Source organism: Onychomys torridus, chromosome 8 (genome assembly GCF_903995425.1).
Source record: "Onychomys torridus chromosome 8, mOncTor1.1, whole genome shotgun sequence".
In the NCBI taxonomy this organism is placed as follows: Eukaryota; Metazoa; Chordata; class Mammalia; order Rodentia; family Cricetidae; genus Onychomys; species Onychomys torridus.
The window spans coordinates 50651384-50674407 of record NC_050450.1 but is presented as its reverse complement, the minus strand read 5'-3'; the positions used below and the strand labels follow the sequence as shown (position 1 = coordinate 50674407).

The 23024-nt window shown below is 44.0% G+C and overlaps 2 protein-coding genes across 29 annotated transcripts in view; one reads left to right on the top strand and one right to left on the bottom strand.

Moving 5' to 3' along the window:
* Pigl (phosphatidylinositol glycan anchor biosynthesis class L) overlaps window positions 1-14393 on the bottom strand; it is a 59515-nt gene extending 45122 nt beyond the window's left edge. For 3 of the 6 annotated variants that reach the window (XR_004945659.1, XM_036196510.1, XM_036196511.1), the window contains exon 1: window positions 13430-14391. Coding sequence is in view for 4 of the 6 variants with exons in the window: in XM_036196510.1 (XP_036052403.1) it covers window positions 13430-13664 (235 nt within the window). In the remaining 2 variants the exon portion in view is untranslated. Of the gene's footprint in view, window positions 1-13429 lie in introns of all 6 variants that reach the window. The other 3 variants (XM_036196508.1, XM_036196509.1, XR_004945658.1) reach the window with 2 other exon arrangements.
* Ncor1 (nuclear receptor corepressor 1) overlaps window positions 13766-23024 on the top strand; it is a 154348-nt gene continuing 145089 nt past the window's right edge. For 9 of the 23 annotated variants that reach the window (XM_036196496.1, XM_036196495.1, XM_036196494.1 and 6 more), the window contains exons 1-2: window positions 14829-15042; window positions 21279-21345. The gene's annotated coding sequence lies outside the window, so the exon portion shown is untranslated. Of the gene's footprint in view, window positions 14763-14828; window positions 15043-15064; window positions 15316-21278; window positions 21346-23024 lie in introns of those variants that run through there. The other 14 variants (XM_036196504.1, XM_036196498.1, XM_036196502.1 and 11 more) reach the window with 8 other exon arrangements.

Below are 23024 nucleotides of genomic sequence, written 5' to 3'. Positions count from 1 at the left end.
AAGAAATAATAAATGGCACTTATCACCACTAGTTATTAGGAAAGTATCAATAGAGTATCACTTAATACCAACTAGGATGGGTTATTTTCCAAAATGTAAAATTGTAAGTGTTGATGAGGATAAAGTAAAAGTTGGGACTATAGTCCACTGCTGGAGGGAACACGGAGTGGGACTATGAAAAGTGTCTTAGGGTTTCTATTGCTGCGACAAAACACCATGACCAAAGAGCACCTTGGGGAGAAGAGGGTTTATTTTGCTCATACTTCAACATCACTGTTCATCATGGAAGGAAGTCAGAACAGGAACTCAGACAGGGCAGGAACCTGGAGGCCGGAGCTGATGCAGAGGGAAGGTATGGAGGGGTGCTGCTTACTGGCTTGTTTCGAATGGCTTGCTCAGTCTGGTCCTTCCCCCCCATCCCCCCAGACAGGGTTTCTCTGTGTAGCTTTGCGCCTTTCTCGGATCTCTCTCTGTAGACCAGGATGGCCTTGAACTCACAAAGATCTGCTGGCTCTGCCTCCCGAGTGCTGGGATTACAGGCGTGCGCCACCACTGCCCCGCTCAGTCTGTTTTATTTTATTTTATTTTTTAAATAGAATCCAGAACCACTAGCCCAGGGATGGCACCACCCACAGTGATCTGGGCCCTCCCCTATTAATCACTAATTAAGAAAATGCCTTACAGCTGGATCTTTGGAGGCATTTCTCTCAATTTTGGCTCCTCCTTGTGTGATTTCTGTAGCTTGTGTCAAGTTGACATAAAACCAGCCAGTACAAAAAGTGTGTCAATTATTCAGAAATTTATTTAATTACTTTTTTTGTTTATGAGACATGATCTCACTATGTAGTCCTGACTGGCCTAGAACTTGCTATGAAGACCAAGCTGGGTTCACTAAAGTCATGAACCACCATGCCTAGTCTATTCAGAAATTTAAACACTGTATCACAATGTGACTCAACAGTTACATTCACAAGAACATACTTTAAAGAATTAGAAACAATTATGCCAATAGATACCTTGTATATCAATGTTGATAGAGTCATTATTCACAACAGCCAGAGTATAAAAATCTAAGTGAGCAGCATCAACAGAGGAATTAATAAAATAAAATGATACCTACACAGAACAAAAACATTAGTTAGCCATGGAAACAAATGAAGTGGAGCTGGGATACAGCTCAGTGGTTGAGTACTTGCCTAGCATGTGTGAGGGCCTGGGTTCAATCCCCAATACTATAACTCATGCCTCACCCAGCAAATAAGAATAAAGTAGATGGGCATGGTGGCATAGGCCATAATTCCAGTATTCTGGGAGCTAAGACAGGGGGATTGTGAATTTGGGGCTCCTGAGCCACATACTGTGTTTGAGGCCACCCTGGGTTACATGGGGAGATCCTGATACAAACATATCAATGTTCTGAATCATGTTACAATATTGATGAACTTTAAAAATATTAAGATAATATAAGCTGTGTATAAAATAACAATGACTGCATGATTCTATTTATGTAAGGCACCTAAGCAGGCTAACCCATGGAAACATGAAGTAGAATTGTAGTCACAGAGGCTAGAGGAAGGAAGGAATGGGGAGTTATTGCTTAATGGGTTAGTTTCTCTTTGGAATGATGAAACAGAGGCGGTGGTCACAAAACCTTGTGAAGGTACTTGCTACTGCTTAATTGAACATTTTAGAATGTTCAAAATAGTGAGTTTTATGTCATAAATATTTATGACACAAATGAAAGAAACCGTGAAAACAGAAACCAGAGTTTCACTCAATAAAACTCTCCCAGGGGACTGGTGATGTGGCTCAGCAGGTAAAGGGGCTTGATGCCCAGCTGGATGACCAGAGTTTGAGCATCAAGACTCATGGTGGAAGGAGAGAATAGAGTCCGTTAACCTCCATGTGGCATGCACAAGCCCATACACATACATACACACATTGAATACATAAATAAATTTGATAAAAATTTTAAAAAATCTTATGAGTTATTATAACAATATAAACTGTGCCTTTAAATTTGGTAGAACTATTATAAATTTTTAAAAATGTGTGTGTGGGGGGGGTTTGTCCAATGCCTGAGAGGCCAGAAGAGGGTGTCAGAGCTGGAGTTAGAGGTGGTTTTGAGCCACAGGACATGGGTCCAGAGCACAGTTCAGGTCCTCTGGAGAAGCCAGTGCTCTTAACCATTGAGCCATCTCTCCAGCCCTGAGAGGAGGCACTGAGCACACAACACCAAGCACACATCCACTCAGCTCAGATCGGGAAGTACTGAGCACACATCCACTCAGCTCAGATCGGGAAGTACTAAGCACACATCCACTCAGCTCGGACCAGGAAGTACTGAGCACATATCCACTCAGATCAGATCAGGAAGTACTGAGCACACATCCACTCAGATCAGACCAGGAAGTACTGTCATATATCACACGATCACTAGCCAATCTGGCATACTTGTAAGTGCTGTGCTTTTCCCCCAATCCCAAAGGTTGGACTATATTTGTATTTTATTCACAGAAATACTAAGTTTGTAGTTTCTCTGACCTGTAACTTACAGGTGGCCATTAACAAAGCTGAGCATGCCGAGGGACTTTTTCTCATGATAACTGGCATATGTGTCTCAGATGGAATGAGAACAGTGTCTGCTCACTGAGGTGAAGTTATAGAAAGTGTTTCCGGGCTGGAGAGATGGCTCAGAGGTCAAGAGCACTGGCTGTTCTTCCAGAGGTCCTGAGTTCAATTCCCAGCACCCACATGGTGGCTCACAACCATGTGTAATGAGATCTGGTGCCCTCTTCTGGCCTGCAAGCATGCATGTAGGCAGAACACTGTATACATAATAAATAAATAAATCTTTAAAAAAAGAAGTGTTTCCAACACCAAGCTCTTCAAGGCTCCTGATGTTTTGTTGAGCACATCCGTCCAACACTTCTAGCAGAGTAATCAGAGCAGCGCTGCTGTCTATTTTTCTACACCTGAATCTTTACATGGCTCACAGGTAATGCTCACACTGCAGAAATTCTCTTTGGTCTCTGAAATTATCTCTTCTTCAACACTGCATTGGCATTTCTTTTATAGCTTTCTATAGTTTAATCAAATCATCCAGTTCTACACTTATAAATCTAGTTCAGGGGTTGGGGATCTGGCTCAGTTGGTAGAGTGCTTAGCTAGCCAGCATGCCCTGGGGCTGACCTGCCCTCCACTTCCCCACCTCCTTACTCCGCCTCCTTCCTTCCCCAGACTTTGGGAAGTGGAGGCAGAAGGATCAGAAGCTTAGGGCCATCTTCAACTATATCATGGGTTTGAGGCCAGCCTGGGTTATATGAGACTTTGTATCAACACAAAACCCAACAGGCGCCTGGCGGTGGTGGTGCCCAAATCTAATTCAGCAGGGGATGCAGCTTAGTATGGAGACACTAGGCTCAATCTCCAGTACTGTAAAAAACAAAACAACGAAACACTCCAACTAAGTAACTAACCAGCAAGACAGCACTATTTCCTTCACAAACTTACGTTTATTCATGTGTGTGTGTGTGTGTGTGTGTGTGTGTGTGTGTGTGTGTGTGTGCATGTGTGCATGCCTCAGCATACATGTAGAAGTTAGAGGACAACTTTTGGGAGCCGGCCCTCTTCTTCCACCATTTGGATCTTGGGGTTCTAAACTCGGGCTGTCCGGCTTGGTTACTGGTGCCTTTGCCGGCTGAACCACCTTACCAGCCCAGGAATTCTGAGACGGGTGTTCCTGTGCTGCCCAGACTGCCCTAACTCCTGACCTCAAGTGACCCCTGGAGCTTCAGTTTTCCAAGCAGCTGAGACTACAGGTATGTATCACCGAGTCCAGCTAAGACCAGCTAAGACCAGCATTTTCTTTCCCTTCCTCCCTCCCTCCCTCCCTTGCTCCCTCTCCTTTGTCCTTTTGTCTTTCTGAGATAAGGTCTCTTGTAGCCCAGGTTGCCCTTGAACTAGCTATGCAGCCAAGGATGTCCTTGATCTCCTGGTCCTCCGGCTTCTGCTTCCCAACTGCTGGGATTACCAGCATGTACCTGGTTTAACAACAATATTTTTTTTTTTTTAGAGTTTTTTTTTTTTTTTCTTTCAGAGCTGAGAACCGAACCCAAGGCCTTGTGCTTGCTAGGCAAGCACTCTACCACTGAGCTAAATCCCCAACCCCAGCAGCATTTTTACAATGTATACACAATGTAGCTTTAAAATAGGGCTGTAGGGCCAGTGAGACAGCTCAGTGGGTAAGGGCAGCTACTGTAGCCTGACAACCTGAGTTTGACCATAGGTTCCACGAGGTGGAAGGACAGAATTGACTTTTTCAAGTTGTGCTCTGAAGTATTTTGGCACACACACACACATGCACACACAAATGAACACAAAACAAATGTTAAAAAAATAAAATAAGGGTTGTATATAGGATAATCTGGCATATAATTTCTAAAGGAATTATAGTTCAAAGGAAAAGGTAAACATACATTTTTTATTTTATTTTATTTTGGTTTTTTGAGACAGGGTTTCTCTGTGTAGCTTTGTTGCTGTCCTAGAACTCGCTTTGGAGACCAGGCTGGCCTGGAACTTACAGAGATCCGCCTGGCTCTGCCTCCCGAGTGCTGGGATTAAAGGCGTGAGCCACCACCACCTGGCAAACATATATTTTTAATGTATAAAGTTCTAGTAAGGAACTGGAGAGATGGCTTAGTGGTTAAGAGCACTTACTACTCTTGTAGATTACCTGGGTCCAATTTCCAGCACCTACATGGCACTTTATAACTGCCTGTAACTCCAGTGCCAGGGGATTTGATGCCCTCTTCTGACCTCTGCAGGCAGCAGGCATGTATGTGGAACACTTACATGTAGGACAACTTATTCATATACATAAAAAAGTCCTGAGTTCTAATAAATAATTTGAGTGGTCAACTCATAAGCACAAGTGCTTATGAAGGGGCATTTCTTTCTGTTAGTTATTGGGTAGCTTTGTACTCTGTGGAATATTCCTTTACACTGTGTGAATATATGTCATTGTGATTGGTCTAATAAAGAAACTGATTGGCCTATAGCTAGGCAGGATAAGGTTAGGCAGGAGAACCAGACTAAGAAGATGTTGGAAAGAAGAAGAGGAAGAGTCTCAGGTTGTGAGCAGACACAGAGAGAAGGAAGATGAACATGCCATGCTGAAAGAAGGTACTGCCACATGGCAGAGGATAGATAAGAAATATGGGTTAATTTAAGTTGTAAGAGCTAGTTAGTAACAAGCCTGAGATATTGGCCAAGCATTTATAATTAATGATAAGCCTCTTTGTGGTTATTTGGGAACTGACTGGCGGAACAGAGCAGTCCGCCTACAGTACTCTTTGGTTGTTACAATCATATGGTAATCATATCATCTTGTTGTAATGAAGCTATTTCCTCTTGGGCCTGATATGTCTCTCTGTAGACTACCATAGAGTAGAGGCTGAGGTAGTGAGCTACAAAATAAGCAAAACAATAGTGATAATTAGGTCTGAGGTAAAGTAACAGCTCTGTTAACATTCCCTGCAGAAGGCAGGGAGTGTCAGGAGACCATCACTTGAGATTCTAGCTGCCATGCCTTCCTATCCCTAACTGCACGTGGTCCTATGCCCAGGCGTCCCTCTCTAGCTTCCAGCACACAGGAGGCAGAAGGCTGAAAGCAGTCACTGTTTCTGGGATGGGACTTTTTGGTGATGCATTTGCCTTTGAGTCATCTATGCTTCTGTAAGTAACTTCAATGAACTCACTGGTTTATCACCTATACTTGGAAAGATTCATTTCTTTGGTCTGTTGGCCTGAGGTCAATATTTATGTCTCCCTAGGAAAAGTCATGGAACATAGCTTAAACTCGGAAGAAAAAAAAAAATCTATGTATGTAGATATCAGTAAATATTGTTAAATATCACCAGTGGGATGTAACGTGTGTGTGTGTGTGTGTGTGTGTGTTGGACATGCCTGTGTTCATATGTGGTTGTAGGAGGAGGCCAGAGGTTGATGTTGAGTTTCTATCACTCTCCACATTATTATTATTATTATTATTATTATTATTATTATTATTTTGTTTCTTTTTGAACTGGGGTTTCTCACTGAACCTGGAGCTCCCCATGGGTGAGACTGGCTGGCCAAAGAGCTCTAGGGATCTAACTACCTTGCTCCCAGCCATCACCTCAGTGCTGAGTATACAGATGTGTGCTCAGCTTTTATGAGGCTGCTAGGGATCTGAACTCAGGCTCTTATGCTTACCCATGACTGACCATCTCCCTAGTCTCTGGAATCACATTCTCAAGTTTTTCCAGCTCACATAAAAAAAAAAAAAAAATGTTTAATTTTATTTTATGTGTATTGGTGTGAGCGTGTCTGATTCCCTAGAGTTACAGATAGTTGTGAGCTGCCATGTGGGTGCTGGGAATTGAACATGAATCCTCTGTAAGAACAGCAAATGCACTTACTTGGTAAGCCATCTTTCTGTGCCCAATTTATTCCATTCTTCATTATAATACAATCAATACTTAAGATTTTTTTTAAAAAAAGAAACTTCAAATGCATTGAGTTAGAAGAACAGGTCACTTTCTCTCCCTCCCTTACCCCTTAAAGACCGGTCTTGGGGGCTGAAGACATGGCTCAGTAGTTAAAGCACTGGCTGCTCTTCCAGAAGACCAGGGTTCAATTCTCAGCACCCACAAGGCAGCTCACAACTGTCTGTAACTCCAGTTCCAGTAGATCTGACACCTTCACACCAATGCAAATAAAATAAAAGTTAAATAAATTAAAAAAAAAAAAAAAAGACAAGGTCTTACGTAACCCAAGCTGGTCTTAAATCACTAAGTATGAGGATAACCTTGAACTCCTGACCCCTTCGCCTCTACCTTTGTTGTCCTTGGATTACAGGTATGTGCCATCACATTGCAGCTTAGACTGCCCCTCTTTGAGGCTGAATTCAAATGTTTCTCAAGAAGGAATACTGTGAAGGCATGTTCGTGACTAAAAAGGAATTATTTAAAATAACCCAGTAAGCTTTATTTTAGGAAATATGGTGAATCAGATGTCTGATGAAACTCTGAGCATATCTGACCACGTGAGATAGATGGCAAACACATTTGGGAATATAGGACTGACGTAGCAGGACAGTAAGGGCTCTATCTGAAGGACGGACACAGAAATAGCATGAATCCCGAGGATTACGTAACAGACCCAGGGCATTCGAGAGCATCCGCACAGCCTTGCTCTGAAGCCAGGTTAGAACCTCATAGCAAATGAGGGGATGTCTACACAAAGGAAGGACCTTCAGAAGCCTACACCTTCAGTGGATGAGAAAACCAACCCAAAAGCCCACCCTAGACTGAGGTGCTCAGCCTCGGTTTGAGTAGAAGGCAGAAGAAAAACATTACCCTCCACCCCACCACCCCCAGATTTCTTCAACTCCCACTTAACTTTCCTTGGTGTGAGTGAATCAACATCTCTAGCCCACATGAATTCCTAGGAGTTTGATGCTTCCTATCAGCAGATGGCATCTACTTCTCTCCTTGCACCTAGATGAGAGGTATGGCTACTTCAACAAGGGAAATGTAGCAGAAGTGATACTGCAGGATTTCTAAAGCTGGTCATGAAAGACAACATGGCTATCTTTAGATTCTCTCTCAGGACACCTGCCTGGGAACCCAGCCAGCGGGGTGTAACGAAGCAGAAAGTCTTTGTATACATCACATATGGATGTTCTCACTGAACTTGCTAGCTGAGTCCCTAGCATCCAGGCATGCAAGGAGAGGAAAACCTTAAGGTGACTGCAATTCCCAGTTTGGAGGCTCTCAACTGAGGTTTTCATTATCGTGGACTAGAGATACTGTGCTATGTCTGTACATGAGACACTTGGGGTTGGACCCTCAACATACACTACTTCTCCGGCCTGAAAAAAAAATCAAGCTAAAAATCTGGAGTGAGTGGAGGCAGGCAATGGCTTTAGATCAGCAGGGGCTAGGGAGATGGCTCAGTGGATAAGAGTGCTTGCTGCTCAGGCGCAAGGACCTGGGTTTGAATCCCTACCACCCACATACGAAATTCACATGGCCACTCTGCCTGCAATCCTAGTGCCGTGGAGGGGTGGAGGCAGGAAGTTTGCTAAGGCTTGGTGGCTGCCAGTCTACCTCTAGGTTCAGTGAGAGAACTTGTCTCAAGAGTTATAAAACAGAATACTCGATGTCCTCCTCTGGCCTCTGCATGTGCATATCAGCACACACATGTGCATACACTACTTACACATACATCACCCACCCACACATACAAAGTAAATATTAGAAAAAGCGAACTAAGCAGGGAGGTGGTGACACACGCCTTTGATCCCAGCACAGAGGCAGGTGGGTCTCTGTGAGTTTGAGGCCAGCTTGGTCTACAGAACGAGTTCCAGGACAGTCAGGGCTGTTACACAGAGAAACTCTGCTTTGAAAAACCAAAAGAAAAAAAGAAAAAGAAAAAAGTGAACTATTAATCTGTTACCACAAATATGGTTCTAAGACACGTGTGCACATACATATAAAAAAAAAATCACAAAAAGCACATGTAGAAACCCAGGATAAATTGTAAGAACAAAGAACAGACTCAGACATACAACTACTGAAATTGGGAGTTATTAGGAGGTCTATTTAATTAGTAAGAGAATAAATGAAGAGATCAAGTATGAGAGCATAACAGAAATGGTAACATCAACAGTAGGAAACCCTAGCCAGGAGAAACAGATCGAACGACAGAACTGCATAAATACCATCTCGACATGCATGGAAGACCTAAACGCTACACCATTAACAGCCAGATAGGGTGGTATGTACCCTGGAGGCCAAGCAGAGGAATCACAAGTTTGAGGCTGGCCTGGATAACATTGCAATACTAAATGACTGGGGTGTAGGTCAGTGGTAGAATCCATGCTTAGCATGCTCAACGCCCTGGGCTCCAGCCAAGCACAGAAACTAGAACCAAACAAGACTCTTAACAGATATGAAAGAAGGCCAACGTAAGTGAGACATCATAACATGATAGAAAGACTTCATGTTGTAAATATGTCCTCTTCTGACATTAAGTCAGTGAAATTCCAGTATATTTTTTTCCTTGAATATGACCAACCTCATTCTAAAATGTATTTATTTAGAAGAAAAAAAGGTCAAAACAAGCAAGCACACCCTGAACAGCAATCAGAGGTTTGATCATATTGGGTAACAGTGCTATAAAAGTTTCAGTCATTTGGCTAGGGAGATGGCTGAGCAGTAAGCCACTGTGCCTGATGACTTGTTGGAACCCTGGAATCCATGTAAAAGTGGAAGGAGAGAATCCCTCCACAAGGCTGTCCTCTGACATACACATGGCATGGTATATGCATACCCCCACCACAAACAAAAAATAATTTTTTAAAAGTTACAGTACTTGAAACAGAGACGTCAGCTGGAGAGATGACTCAACCTGTTAAGAACACTTCATGCTCTTCCATAGGACCTGGGTTTAGTTCCCAGCACTCACATGGAGGCTCACAATCATCTGTAACTCTAGTTCCAGGTGACCTAAATGCCCTTTTCTGGCCTCCATGGGAAGACACAGAGTGGTACACAGGCATATACACAGACAAAACAATTGTACAAATAAAACTTTTTTTCAGATTTCCAAGGATTTTTTTTTTTTTTTTTTTGTTTGGGGTCTCTGTGTAGTTTTGGTGCCTGTCCTGGGTCTTGCTCTGTAGCCCAGGCTGACCTCGAACTCATAGAGATCTGCCTGGCTCTGCCTCCCGAGTGCTGGGATTAAAGGCGTGTGCCACCACTACCTGGCCTAATAAAACTTTTTTTCACAACAAAACAAAACAAAAAACAGGGGTGGGATCTCAGATTGACTATAAGAAGAGAAAGTATACACACACACACACACACACACACATTAGTATAGAATCCCATATGCACAATCTACACAATCTGGAGGGAAATGTTGGCTTTCATGATTCCAGTCTTTTTAATAATTGAATTTTAATTCATGTGTACAATCTACATAATCTGGAGGAAAATGTTGGCTTTCATGATTCCAGTCTTTTCTTTTCTTTCTTTCTTTTTTTTTTTTTTTTTAATAATTTAATTCATGTGCACTGGTATTTTTGCCTGCATGTATGTCTGAGTGAGGGTGTCAGACCCCCTGGAACAGAAGTTATAGATAGCTGTGACTTGTCCTGTGAGTACTCGGAATCAAATCTGGATCCTCTGGGAAAGCAGCCAATGCTCTTAACCATTGAGCTATCTCTTCAGCCCTCCAGTCTTTCCTATAAACCATTTCCATACAGCTATTAGAATGAACTGCCTAAAAACAGATTACCGTTATTATTATTTATTTTTGAGACAGCTTCTTTTTATGTAGTCCTGGAAACCTCTATGTAAACCAGGCTGACCCTGAACTCAGAAATCCACTTACTCTGCTTCCCATGTGTTGACATTAAAGATGTACTACTACTCACACCTTTTGCTTTTTTTAAGATCTTATTGATTGATTGATTGATTGATTGAGACATGGTCTCTCTGTTTAGCCCTGTCTGTCCTAGAATTCACTTTGTAAAACAGGTTGGCCTGGAACTCAACTGCCAATCTCTGCCTCCCAAGCCATGGGATTAAAGGTGTGAGCCACCACGCCCAGCTTTTAGTTTTCATTATGTTTATATGTATGCCATGGGGTGATATGTATATGTGAGTTCAGGTACATGTAGAGGCTAGAGGAGGTGTTGAATCCTTTGGAGCTGGAGAAATAGGTCTTCATAAGCTGGGAACCAAACTCAGGTCCTCCACAAGAGTAAGCCCTCTTAACTGCTGAGCCATCTCTCCAGCACCTCTTTTTAAAAATAATGGCTTGGGGTCAGAGACAGATGGTTCAGAGGGTAAAGGCCCTTGCTGCTAAGCTTGATGGCCTGAGTTCAATCCCAGGCTCCTGTAGAGTGGAAGAAGGGAACTGACTCCTGTAGGTTGTCTTCTGATGACCATCTGTGAGCCATGGCATGTACATTCCTCTCTCCTGCATAATTATTTATAATATAAATAAATTAATAGACTGAAAAATAGTTTGATGAATGAATGCTTCTAGAAACCTAAGATTATTTCATCAACTCACATGGCACACAACGCAACTGGGCAGCCTGGGTGTAATGGTTTACAGCAGTGTGGAAGCACAGGGCCTTAGCTCTTTCATGTTAAAGTCTTGGTGATTCAATGTCTGTTTGTAAAACAGAAATAATAGTGTTGTCTTATAGGATAGCGGAGGACAATTGAGTCACCACCACCAAAATAAAACTCTTTTTCTTGCTTCTCCCTTCTCCTTGAACTGAGGATGTAACTGGGATAAGCTATTTACACAGGTGCAAGATGTAACCGACTTACTTTGTATGGCCTGGAAGGATCAGCCCTACTCCCTACACAGTCTTCGTTTTTGAAAGCCCAGATCAAAAGGAAACCTGTTTGGAGCCTTCTTTAAGGAAACAGTCTGAAAAGAGAATGAATGTTTTCAACTTCCTGCACTGTGCTTTCTCTACTGTATTGCTACAGTTTTCACTACACCACATTAAACATCACTACTTTCTTGTTCTTTACTTCAACAGTGACCAATTTAAAATGGCAAGTTAGATTCAGAGGAAATAATTAAAGACATCAATAGCAGTACTAATTGCTAGCTGGTAGGTGGTGCAGGCCTTTAATCTCAGCACTCAGGAGGCAGAGGCAGGTGGCTCTCTGTGAGTTTGAGATCAGCCTGGTCTACAGAGGGAGTTTCAGGGCAACCAGGGCTACACAGAGAAACCCTGTCTTGAAAAACCACCACCAACAAAAGGTACTAACTGCTAAGTGAATGCTTACATCTTTTATTAGAAAAAGATTTGGGGAGGCTGGGTGTCTAGAATGTTTGAGACCTTGAGCTGAAACCTAAGAACTGAAAAAAAGGACAAATTGATTTCTGGTCCCCCTTTTTTTTTTTTTTTGAGCTGAGGATCAAACTCTGGGCCTTGCACTTGCTAGGCAAGCGCTCTACCACTGAGCTAAATCTCCAACCCCAACTGGTCCCCAATTTTTATGTCTTATTGAGAATACTAGAGAAAATATTAAATGTTAATTGTTAATATTAAAGGACATACTGCACCCATACCATCTTGCAAACAAATACAGGTTTTGATGTAAATCTTGAAACAAAGTTGTATATAATTCAATTCTAATAACTAGTATAAAACATAAATAAGTCAGGGGGCAGGAGAGATGTCTAAGTGGTTTAGATCACTCCATGCTCTTCCAGAGGACTGGAATTCAGTTTCCAGCACTCAGTAGTTCACAACTGGCTATAACTTCAGTTCCAGAGAACCTGACACTCTTTTCTGGTTTTTGAGGACACCAGGCATGCATGTGGTGCACATACATGCATACTGGCAAAACACCCATACACATAAAATTAATCTTAAAAAGTAAACGAGGGTATCAGGAGTTCTCACTTTTCCTGAATAAACCAGCATTAACTCTTTAAAAAAACCACTCTCCTAAATTCAGCCGATTTCATAAATCAGTCCTGATGATGAGAGTCATCTAGAATAAGGTCTAGCATAAATAAAAAGTGGTGCTAAGGAGAAAGAACGTGTAAAATGCGATCTCTGTGAAAAGTCTTATTTAAAAATGAAGAACTGGAATGACACACAGCCACATGGGAAGAGAGGTCACAGGCAATTTTGAAAATCAACTTTATTGGGGTATACTTTGATATAAAATTCACCCACTGTATGTATACAGTTTAAGTTGTGCAGCCATCATCACATTTAGGTGTCACTTTTTTTGTATCATAATGCAAATCTCATTTTTGAAGAGTTCTCTTAATGAAAACCAGGTGGAGATGAACTCTAAAATTAAGTAGTTTCTATCTCTTCATCTGAATTAACTCTTCCATTCTGACATATTCATCTTTGTAGCGCACAATGGATTTCAAAGCAGCAGGAACATCTTTTGCTATTATTAGGGAAGAAACTTGGTGGGTTGGGCAGACACCAACCATACAGCTCAGATTGTTTGGGGCACGATTATATTTGATCCTTCTGTAAATAGATGGTTCCTCAGGATAAAAGGTCAGGCACATCCATCGGCTCACATCTGTAATCCCGGTACTGGGGAAGCTAGGCTGCAGTGAGACGATCTTCAAAAACCAGACAAGAACAGTCGCGGTTCCCAAAGGAACATGGAGGTACTGAGTGGAACCAACGATGGGCAACCACTTTTCTACTCCTCAATTTGGCTGGGGAAGGGTGGAATTGGCTCGGGGTTCCACAACCTATCTGTCCCCTGCACAGAGAAAGGACCTTCGGTGTATTCACTCATTCTCTAGGACAGAAAACCTTTCGGGAGGAAGTAATTGAGATCGGTTAGTTCCCTAACCCGACTCCTACCTGTGGAGAAGCAGAGCAAGAACACCCGCTGCTCCAGGCGGGCCAAGCCTAACACCGTGGGAGCAAAGAACATGGCTTCATCGTCCGGGTGCGCGATCACCACAAGGGCCCGGCTTCCGGCTCCCGGCAGGCCCGCCTGCTCCGGAGACCTCACTCGTTCCGCCAAGTCCCGAAGCCGGAGGAAGCCCCATGTCAGGACAGCCAGCGCCACACACAAGACACCCACCACTTCCATGCCGGGTAAGTGGCAGCGCGCCTGCGCAGAAGGCGGGCTGAGTGTGGACTCGGGCTCCTGCGGGAAAACCGACCCCGCTGAAACTGCGTTCCGTGGTTAAGTGCTCTGTGGCCCGAGAACGGCGAGATTCGTGGTCTAACGTGGAAACTTCCACCCACACTGCGTCGTCTCATCTTTGATATAGCCACGGCAAAATCCTCTACCTGCTCCAGTTTCGGGGAGGGTTAAAGCGAACTCTGTGCGGTCTAAGTATCGTTCTCACCGTTCAGTGTGCTTAAAAGGAAGCATTCCACAATCATGTTGAGATCCTGTCTCGCTGTGTGTAACCCCCGGGCGCCCGTGAACTCACTATGTAGCCCATGCTGGCCCCGGATTTGCAATGCTTCTCATTCCTCTGCCTCCTGAGCGGGGATTTTTCAGGCGTGTCACAGCACGCCGGCTCAAACGGCAGCCTTGGAAAATAAACCTCAACGTTTGCTAGGAAGAGTTCCCTTTTCGTCTCCACTCGTTTTCTAACCCACTTCTTACGCCCCAAGTCTTCGTATAAACAGCCCGTTATCCGGATAGAAGTTTTCCGAAGCGGGTCATTACTTTGTTTTGCTTTGTGTTTTTCTCAGATGGCGGCTTTGCGAGAGGCAAAGTGAGCGGCTCTGAGGGAACGGCATTTCACTAGAAGGGTGAGGCGGAGAGTGCGGTCAGGAGGCCCTCCAGTTCTCTTAAGAGGTACGATTCAGGAAGCTACGCCGCGGAGGAGGCCCGACCCTCCATTCCGGGGAAGACCTGGTGTGACATTAACGAGCCTCCCAGCCACGTGGGCTCGGGTTTCTGTCTCCGGCGCACCACGGCTTGGGCGGCGCGCAGGGGTCGCAAGGTTAGCCTCGCGCCGGGCGCCGGGGGCCGGGTCCTTTTCCCACGCCTGAGGGGGGGAAGGCCCCAGGCGCGCGGGAGTGGCCGGCTCGCGCTGGCGCTCCGGGCCGGCTGCGCGATGGCTGCCGCGGCGCGTCGGGCCCGAGGCAGTGCTGCCGGAGCGGGTCGGAGTGCGAGCGACCCCTTGAGAGGAACCGGCGCGGCACCCACGACCCAGGAAGCGAGGCCGAGGTAAGACCGGCGCTCCGCCCGGGGAGGGAGTCGGCTCCCCAACCCTCCGGAAGGAGGAGGAGCCCGCGTCGGAGCCGCCTCAGCGCGGCCGCCGGGCCTGAGGGGGAGGGAGAGGGGTTGAGGCAAGATGGCGGCTAAGGTGGCGAAGCTGCGGCGGCGGCCGGAGTGAGCGTCCAGCTCGCCGCGCCGAGCGAGGGCCGGGCGGAGGGCCGCGCGCCGGGGCCGCGCCCCGCTCGTCCGGCCGTGGGGCGCGCCGGCTCCCACGCTCCGCCAGCTCCCGGTGAGTAGGCCCGGTGCCTGCAGCCCCGGCCTCGGGGCCCTGCTCGCCCCGGAGCATCCGAGGGCTTCTAGGGCGCCGGTGCCGGAGGCGGCTTCACGGCCCGGCCAGGGGCGTCGGGCACTGCGCAGGGTTGGGACGCTCCCGGGCCGCCGGTTTTCTCCCTGTCGGCCACCCAGCGGCGAGTCGGGCGCGGCGGGGAGTGGAGGCTAGGCGAGTGGAGGCTTCTGGAGTTCCGAGGAAGAATGGCCTTAGGCGGGCGGACGTCGGCCGGAGGTATCTGCCCTGTGGGGAGGGGGCGTGCGGTGCCTGCCGGGCTGGCGGAGCCGGGGCGAGGATGGAGGGCTCCGGGCGCGGCCGGCGCAGGTGACCCGCCTAGGCCCACTCGGAGGGAGAGTTAGTGGCTGTCTGGCGAGTGTGGAAGGGGTTAAGGAGGGTGACAGCGATGGACAAGTGTGTGAAGAGCAAACTAGTTCACCTTTCTAACTGGCCCACTTGAGGTATAATGGCGAAGGGTTGGTAGTGGTGCAGATGCAGAGCGGCACCCTCTGCCTCCTGCCGTTTGTTATTGGTGTTTGCTTGTGCCAAGTGGGAGAGTGCACCCCCCCTTTTTTTTTTCGGGGTGGTGGTGGTCGTGGTGGTGGTGGTGGTGGAGGTGGTGGAGACAACGACCACCGGGATTTGAGAAACTAATTGAAGAAAGCAACCTTAACGGAAAGGACACTACGTTCTTAGAATGAGTGTAGATCAGGAATGGTCCTGTAGGAAAAGGAGTGGATGGGAAGAAATGATATTTACGAAAAGTATTTGCCAGGTTGTATGCCACAGTGCCTGTTCAACCGAGTTAACATGTGGAGAGTAGCGTTATGGGTAATTTTAATCTTTGGGATTAGTATATTCACCTGCATCAGATTTGCTATCCTAATTGTATCCTATTACATTTGAAATTTACATTCCTTGTGTGCGCCCTGGTGGGAGAATGTGGGGACTGAAAGTAGCTGTGTGCAAAGAGCCAGCAGGCCTGGGATTTAAAAATGCCTACACATAGCCATTCATTTGTTCAAGGGTGTCTTGATGAATAGTTGCTGATGGTTCTGATTCACATGGACTATCTGGTGGATAAACGGAAAGCTGATTTTTAAATTAATTAATTTAGTTTGTTTTGAGACCATTTAAGTCTACAGGGCTTACTGGCCTGGAACTCCCCATGTAACTGGTGCAGGAATTGCATACTTGCACCACCATACCTGGTGTACTGTTTAATTTTTAATATTTTGGGGAATTTTTTTTTTTTTTTTTGGTTTTGGTTTTGGTTTTTTCGAGACAGGGTTTCTCTGTGTTGTTTTGGTGCCTGTGCTAGATCTTGCTCTGTAGACCAGGCTGGCCTTGAAACTCACTGAGATCCACCTGACTCTGCCTCCCGAGTGCTGGGATTACAGGCGTGCGGGAAATGTTTTAATATAGCCTCATATAAATTTATTGTACGAGCCAGTTCTTATTTGCCTGGGCTCGGACTCTGACTTATTTAGATAGGGGTAAGAATTACAGAAGAAATAAAGCTAACATAATAAGAGAGAAATCTTATTTTCTTATTCTATTAGAGTCTAGTGGCAGTTTAGTTTATATTAATATTTATAGCTTCCAGTTGCTTTGTCTCACGTGCACCTGTTAATGAAAATCAAAGTGTGTATGTCTGTGTGTGTTTGTTTATGCATGTCTAGAAAGTGATTCCTTGCCATACCAAAACACTTTATCTTTTAGAAAAGACCTGCTATGTGGTGGTCTCCTCTTGAGAAGCTGTAATGCTAAGAATCACGATTCTCCCTGCCATTAATTGGCATTTAGAACATGTTCAACATTTCCGTGCTTCAGTTTCCTCATCTATAATGTTAGAAAAACTGGTAGCCTCACAGGTTTGGTTGTTGTGAGTTAGTAGTTATGAAATTGGACAGGGGCTGCAGCCCAGTTGGTATAGAGCTCAGCTAACATGCATGTAGCCCCAGGTTTGATTCCCCAGCACCACATAAAAACAGACACATGCCCACTCAGGTGTTGGAGGCAGGAAGATTACAAGTTCAAGCTTGTAACAGTATCTTGAGTTTGAGGCCAACCTGGTGTATTCATGACCCTGTTTCAAAAAAATATATATATATATATATATAAAATTACCTTAAACAGATGAAAATGATTGTGGTTCTGTGAGCTAGTAGTGGCTTATTTGCAAATCTCTTATGTAGTTAGAAAAAAATGTATTCGAATTATAACCCCAAAATATACTTGTTGCTAATATACTTACATAGCTATGATTCTCTCCCATGAATTTGAAAAAAGAATATATTGCCTGGCATGGTAATCTTAACGCTAACTGCAGATCACTGTGAGTTTGAGGCCAGATTGTTCTACATAGTGAGTTCCAGGTCAGAAAAGGTCTAAAGAGAGACTGTCTCAGAGAAGAAGGAAGAGGAGCAAAAGGAGGAGTAGGTAACATGTGCTTTTTGTTGTTACTGTTTTACACAGAGACAGGGTTGCTCTGTGTGTAGCTCTGGCTGTCCTGGAACTTCCTCTGTAGACCCAGCTGGCCTTGAACTCACAGAGATCCTCCTGCCTCTGCCTCATGATGCTGGGATTAAAGGCATGAGCTACCACTGCCTGGCTGATAATTCATACTTTCAAGTGGGTATCTTATGTTCAAAAAAGTAAAGTAAATTTGGGACTAGAGAGATGAGATGGTGGTTAAGAGTGCTTTTTGTGTTTGTAGGAGGCCCAGGTTTGGTTCCCAGCACCCATACAGCACATAACTACAGTTTTAGGGGATCTAATGTCCTCTTGGCCTCCAAGAGCACCAGGTACACGCGTGGTACACATATGTACATGTAGGCACTCATACACATAAAGTAAAAATGAATAAATATATAGTGAACTAAAAATCCTGGATTTTCCTCAAAATAAAGACAAAATGAAATTCTGGACGTTAACTTGTTTCTTTGAATTTAATTGAATAGGAGTTTGTTCCAGGGCCAGGCACATTTAGATCATTCCATTTAAAAAAAAAAAAAAAAAGCATTTAAGATTTACTTATGCATTCATTTACTTGTTTTTGTGAAACGATGAATTCTTTGCCATTGTCATTTGTTTTGGGGATCAAAGGCCTTTGGCTAGGCCAGGGATTTATGTAGGTGAATATCAGGCTATTTGTTATTTAGGTTCCCCCTCTCTGTGTTTGTGTTTTATTACTCATTTTTAATCTCTCCTAGGTGTAATTTTATATTTTTATTGGTACCGAAGTGGTGCTGTTCTTACATATTTAGTTACCTTCATCTGTTCTGTTTTACTTATCAATAAGTACATTTATTGTGAGTGTGAGTGTGTGTATGCCTCTGGTATGTGTGGGGCGGTCTGAGGACAGCTTTTAGGATTTGGTTCTAGCATCTGGTTGGCAGCCTTGATTGCAAGTGCCTTTACCTACTAAGCCATCTCACCAGCTGTTACCTGTGTGTCTTGAGATGGTATGTGTTGCCCAGGCTGGCCCCTAGAACTGAACGCAAGTGAATTTTATGTCACTGTTTCCCAAGCAGCTGGTGGGTGCCAGAGCACCTGGCCTCACCTGTTCTTTTAGTTCGCTTATTATATTTTATCAGAGTATGATGTAAAAGTGAGTAAAAAAGGGTGATCAGAATTTACTAAGAACAGATATATTTAAGATCAGAGACTTGGGTTGGGGAATTTAGTTCAGTGGTAGAGCGCGTGCCTAGCAAGTGCAAGGCCCTGGGTTTGGTCCTCAGCTCTGGGGGGATGGGAGGAGGAGGGATGGGACGCCGCTGGGGGGGGGGCAGGGGGAGGAAGACATGACACAAGATCAGAGACTTGTATATTTTCAGTCATTCACTTGTTTATCCAGTATGAAGCACTTACATTAAATGCTATAAAGGCATAGATGATAGCTTTTAATTTAAATAATTTTTAATTTAAATGAATTATAGGCACAGGTAGCTAAGTATTTTGTTCTTGTGTTTGAAGATACAAAAAGTGATTTTTATGGTTAAGAGGACAGTTCTTTCTCTATCAGACCGCCTTAGGAATGTTGAAAAACCGCTGCAGTGTAGTAGTAACTATGTGGATCATCATCTGTTTTTTATTTTGATATTTTTGTGGTCTTGTCTCCCCCCCCCCCCCCCATCTATCCTTTAGCCATTTTTTGCTACCCCAGAAGCTCCTGTGGTCAAACAGTTACTTGGATAGTCTTCAGATACAACCTGTCCCATCCACCCACTTGAATTGGAAAGTCAGAGACATAACAAAAACACCCTGTGTCTGTGTAGTGCTCAGTTTAATTTCGTACTGCTGTTAACTTTCATTTACTTGTGCTCTCAAAAACAATTTAAATTGGTTAAAATAAGTTGCTCACAATTTGTAGAAATCTAGAGCGGACATCCCTATACAGATCTAGTGCTGTTTCATATTTGAACATTCTGAAAGCATGAATAACTGAGAGTGAAGTTATCTGCTGACTTTGTTACTATTGGGCAGAAGCAGAGCCACATTTCTGACGTCTTGTGGGTGGTGTTTAATTATGTGCCACATTATCTGGGGGCAGTTTGCCTTGATGATTGATTCTTATTCAAAACAAAATTTAAGTTGGCTGGAAAATGGGAGATCACTTCAAATGTTCAGTGTAGTTACTGAATGTAAAATACCTCATAACATTACATTTCTGTAATGAATATACAGTTTTTTGTTTGTTTGTTTGTTTTTTCGAGACAGGGTTTCCCTGTGTAGTTTTGCGCCTTTCTTGGAACTTACTTGGTAGCCCAGGTTGGCCTCGAACTCACAGAGATCTGCCGGTCTCTGCTTCCCGAGTGCTGGGATTAAAGGCGTGCGCCACCACCGCCCATCATGAATATACAGTTTAAAGACAATGGTACTGAAATGGTTGTTGCTGGGAAGTTTGCTTAAGTTTTTCTATGTTCTGATGAACTTTTTTTTTTTTTTTTTTTTAAGATTTATTTAGAAGAGGGCACCAGATCTTATTATAGATGGTTGTGAGCCACCATGTGGTTGCTGGGAACTGAACTCAGTACCTCTGGAAGAGCATTCCGTGCTCTTAACCACTGAGACATCTCTCCAGCCCCCTTATTTTGTTTTTTGAGATGGTTTCACTGTGTAGCCCTGATTGTCCTGGAACTCACTCCGTAGCATAGGATAGCCTCAAATTCACAGAGATCTTCCTGCCTCTGCCTCCTGAGTGCTGGGATTAAAGGTGTGAGATACCATCACCTGGTGAAATTTTTATTTATTTTAAAATTATAATTTTATGTGTGTGGTGTTTTGCCTGCATGTATGTCTGTGTACCACATGCATGCCTTGTGTGGTGCTCAGTGGAGACCAGAAGAAGCCATTCATTAGATCTGGGGTTACAGATGGTTGTGAGCTGCCATGTGGGTTTTGGGAATTAAACCTGGGTTCTCTGGAAGAGCAGCAAGTGCTCTTAACTACAGAGCCATCTCTCCAGCTCACATTAAACATTTTTTAAAGCTGGATCTTGCTGATCAGGCTGGGTACAATCTTTGGATCCTTTTGCTGGAATTACAGGCATGTGGCACCAGGCCCATCTTGATTTTTACAGTGAGAAGCCCATTTGTGATTAGTTTGTTGCCTGTTTTTTCTTACCCACTCCATCCCAGTGCTGTTGGAAAGGGCCTTTTTGACCTCAAGGCCCTAACTTAGGGTCTTGAGCATGTTGGCAAGTGCCCTTCCACTAAGCTGTATCCTTAGCACTGCAATATTGATTTTCTACAAATACTCATGCCATAACATTTATTTTAAAGGAAAAGCTGTATTATTCTCCCTCTTTCCCCCCCACCCTCAGTCCCCACTTCTTTTTTTTTTTTTAGATGAGGATCGAACCCAGGACCTTGGGCAGCGCTCTACCACTGAGCTAAATCCCCAACCCCCCACTTCTTTTTTTGAGACAGGATCCCTCTATGTAGTCCTGGCTATCATGGAGTTCACCATGTAGACCAGGCTGGCCTAGCTTATAGAGATCCTCCTGCCTTTGCCTCCGGAGTGCCAAGATCAAAGGTGTGCACCACCATGCCTTGCTGTGTTACTCTCTTTAAGTTCATAGTCTTTACATAAATACTGAAGCATGGCATATTTGCTCATTTATAACATATGAGCTATTAATATTAAGTCTACTTATTTTTGCATTTCATTATGAGTTTTTTTTTTTTTTTTTTCAGATTGGATGTGGTGCTGACCCCAGTAATCCTCTGGAGGCAGAAACAGGAGGATCACAGCAAATCCAAGGTAGTCTGTTTCACATAGTGAGTTCTAGGTCAGACAGGACTATTTAGCAAGACCCTGTCTCAGTCTCCTCCCACATCCCACCCCCAAAAAGAAAAAAGAGGTGTATTTTTCCTACTTAAACTGACCTCTTTTGTGAATTGTTCTTGTCCTACCTAAGTCCCCCAAACCCTACTACATGAATTGTGTTTTTCAGGGATTTGATGATGTAATACTTCAACCAGGAGGTCTCCCTCCTTTTTCCTTTTCTCTAAAAGTGTATGTGGTTTTTTTTTTTTTGTTTTTTTTTTTTTCCCTCCCGAGACAGGGTTTCTCTGTAGCTTTGGAGCCTGTCCTGGACTAGCTCTGTAGACCAGGCTGGCCTCGAACTCACAGAGATCCACCTGCCTCTGCCTCCCGAGTGCTGGGATTACAGGCGTGTGCCATCACTGCCTAGCAGGTGTATGTTTTTGTTGTGGAGATTTAAAAAAAAATTTTTTTTTGTTACTGGGTTTGTTTGTTTTTGAGATAGAGTCCTGAGAGGTTGGATTTGACTCAGGCTCTTTTTGAGAATGTCATGCTGGGATTGCAGGCAGGAGCTTCCATGCCTGGTGTGGAAGTTGCTGATGGGTTCATAATGTGAATACTGAAGTGCATGCCTATTTTGTCTCCTTTAAACTTTAAGACCCTGTAGGCCTATATACATCTGAGTTTTAAAAGAATTCTTCCTTGGGCCTGGAGAGATGGCTCAGTGGTTAAGAACACTGGTTAAGGACCTGGGTTCAATTTCCAGCACCCACATGGCAGCTCACAACTGTCTGTAACTCCAGTTCCAGGGGATCCAGTACCCTTACACAGACATACATGTAGGCAAAACACCAATGCACAGTAAAATAAAAGGTGTGGGAGGAGACTTTTTAAAAAAGTTATATTATTAAAAAAGATTCTTCTTTCTTACCTCATCCCTGGAGTAGTTTGTTGAGTATCTAAAAAATAAGAGCCTATGAGCTAGCTTTAGTGTGTTTGCTATAGAAGATGTCTCATACAATACATGGCAATTGGTGTTGAATAGTTTTTGAAGATTAAAAAATAGAAGTGTAAGCCGGGCAGTGGTGGTGCATGTCTTTGATCCCAGCACTCGGGAGGCAGAGCCAGGTTGATCTCTGTGAGTTCAAGGCCAGCCTGGTCTACAGAGCAAGATCCAGGACAGGTGCCAAAGCTACACAGAGAAACCCTGTCTTGAAAACAAAAACTAAAACAAAAACAAACAAACAAACAAAAAAAATAGAAGTGTACTCATGTCATTGAAATAGCAGTGAATTATCAAAGCATTTCTTTCAGGGGGATAAGTCCTGCCACTTTATTGGGATTTTTGTGAGGATGGGAAAGTAAAAATGAAGATTGGTTTTTTTCATGATAGCATTTTTTGTTCTAGGTAATGTCAGATGCAAGAATGTTTTAATAGGTATGCAGGGAAGGAAGTTGGGGAATAGTTTTAGTGTTAGGAAAAGTATATGAATTAGAAATTTGGAGTGCTTGGTTTATAAGGGCTGTAATGTAATATGGAAATAAATCCAGGTCGATTAGTCTGAAACAAAGGGAAAAGTCAAGGCTGCCAAACTATTTTGATTCCTTCTTCTACTTACATATTTGAAATGTAGACTGTTTGCTTGTGTGTGTGTGTGTGTGTGTGTGTGTGTGTG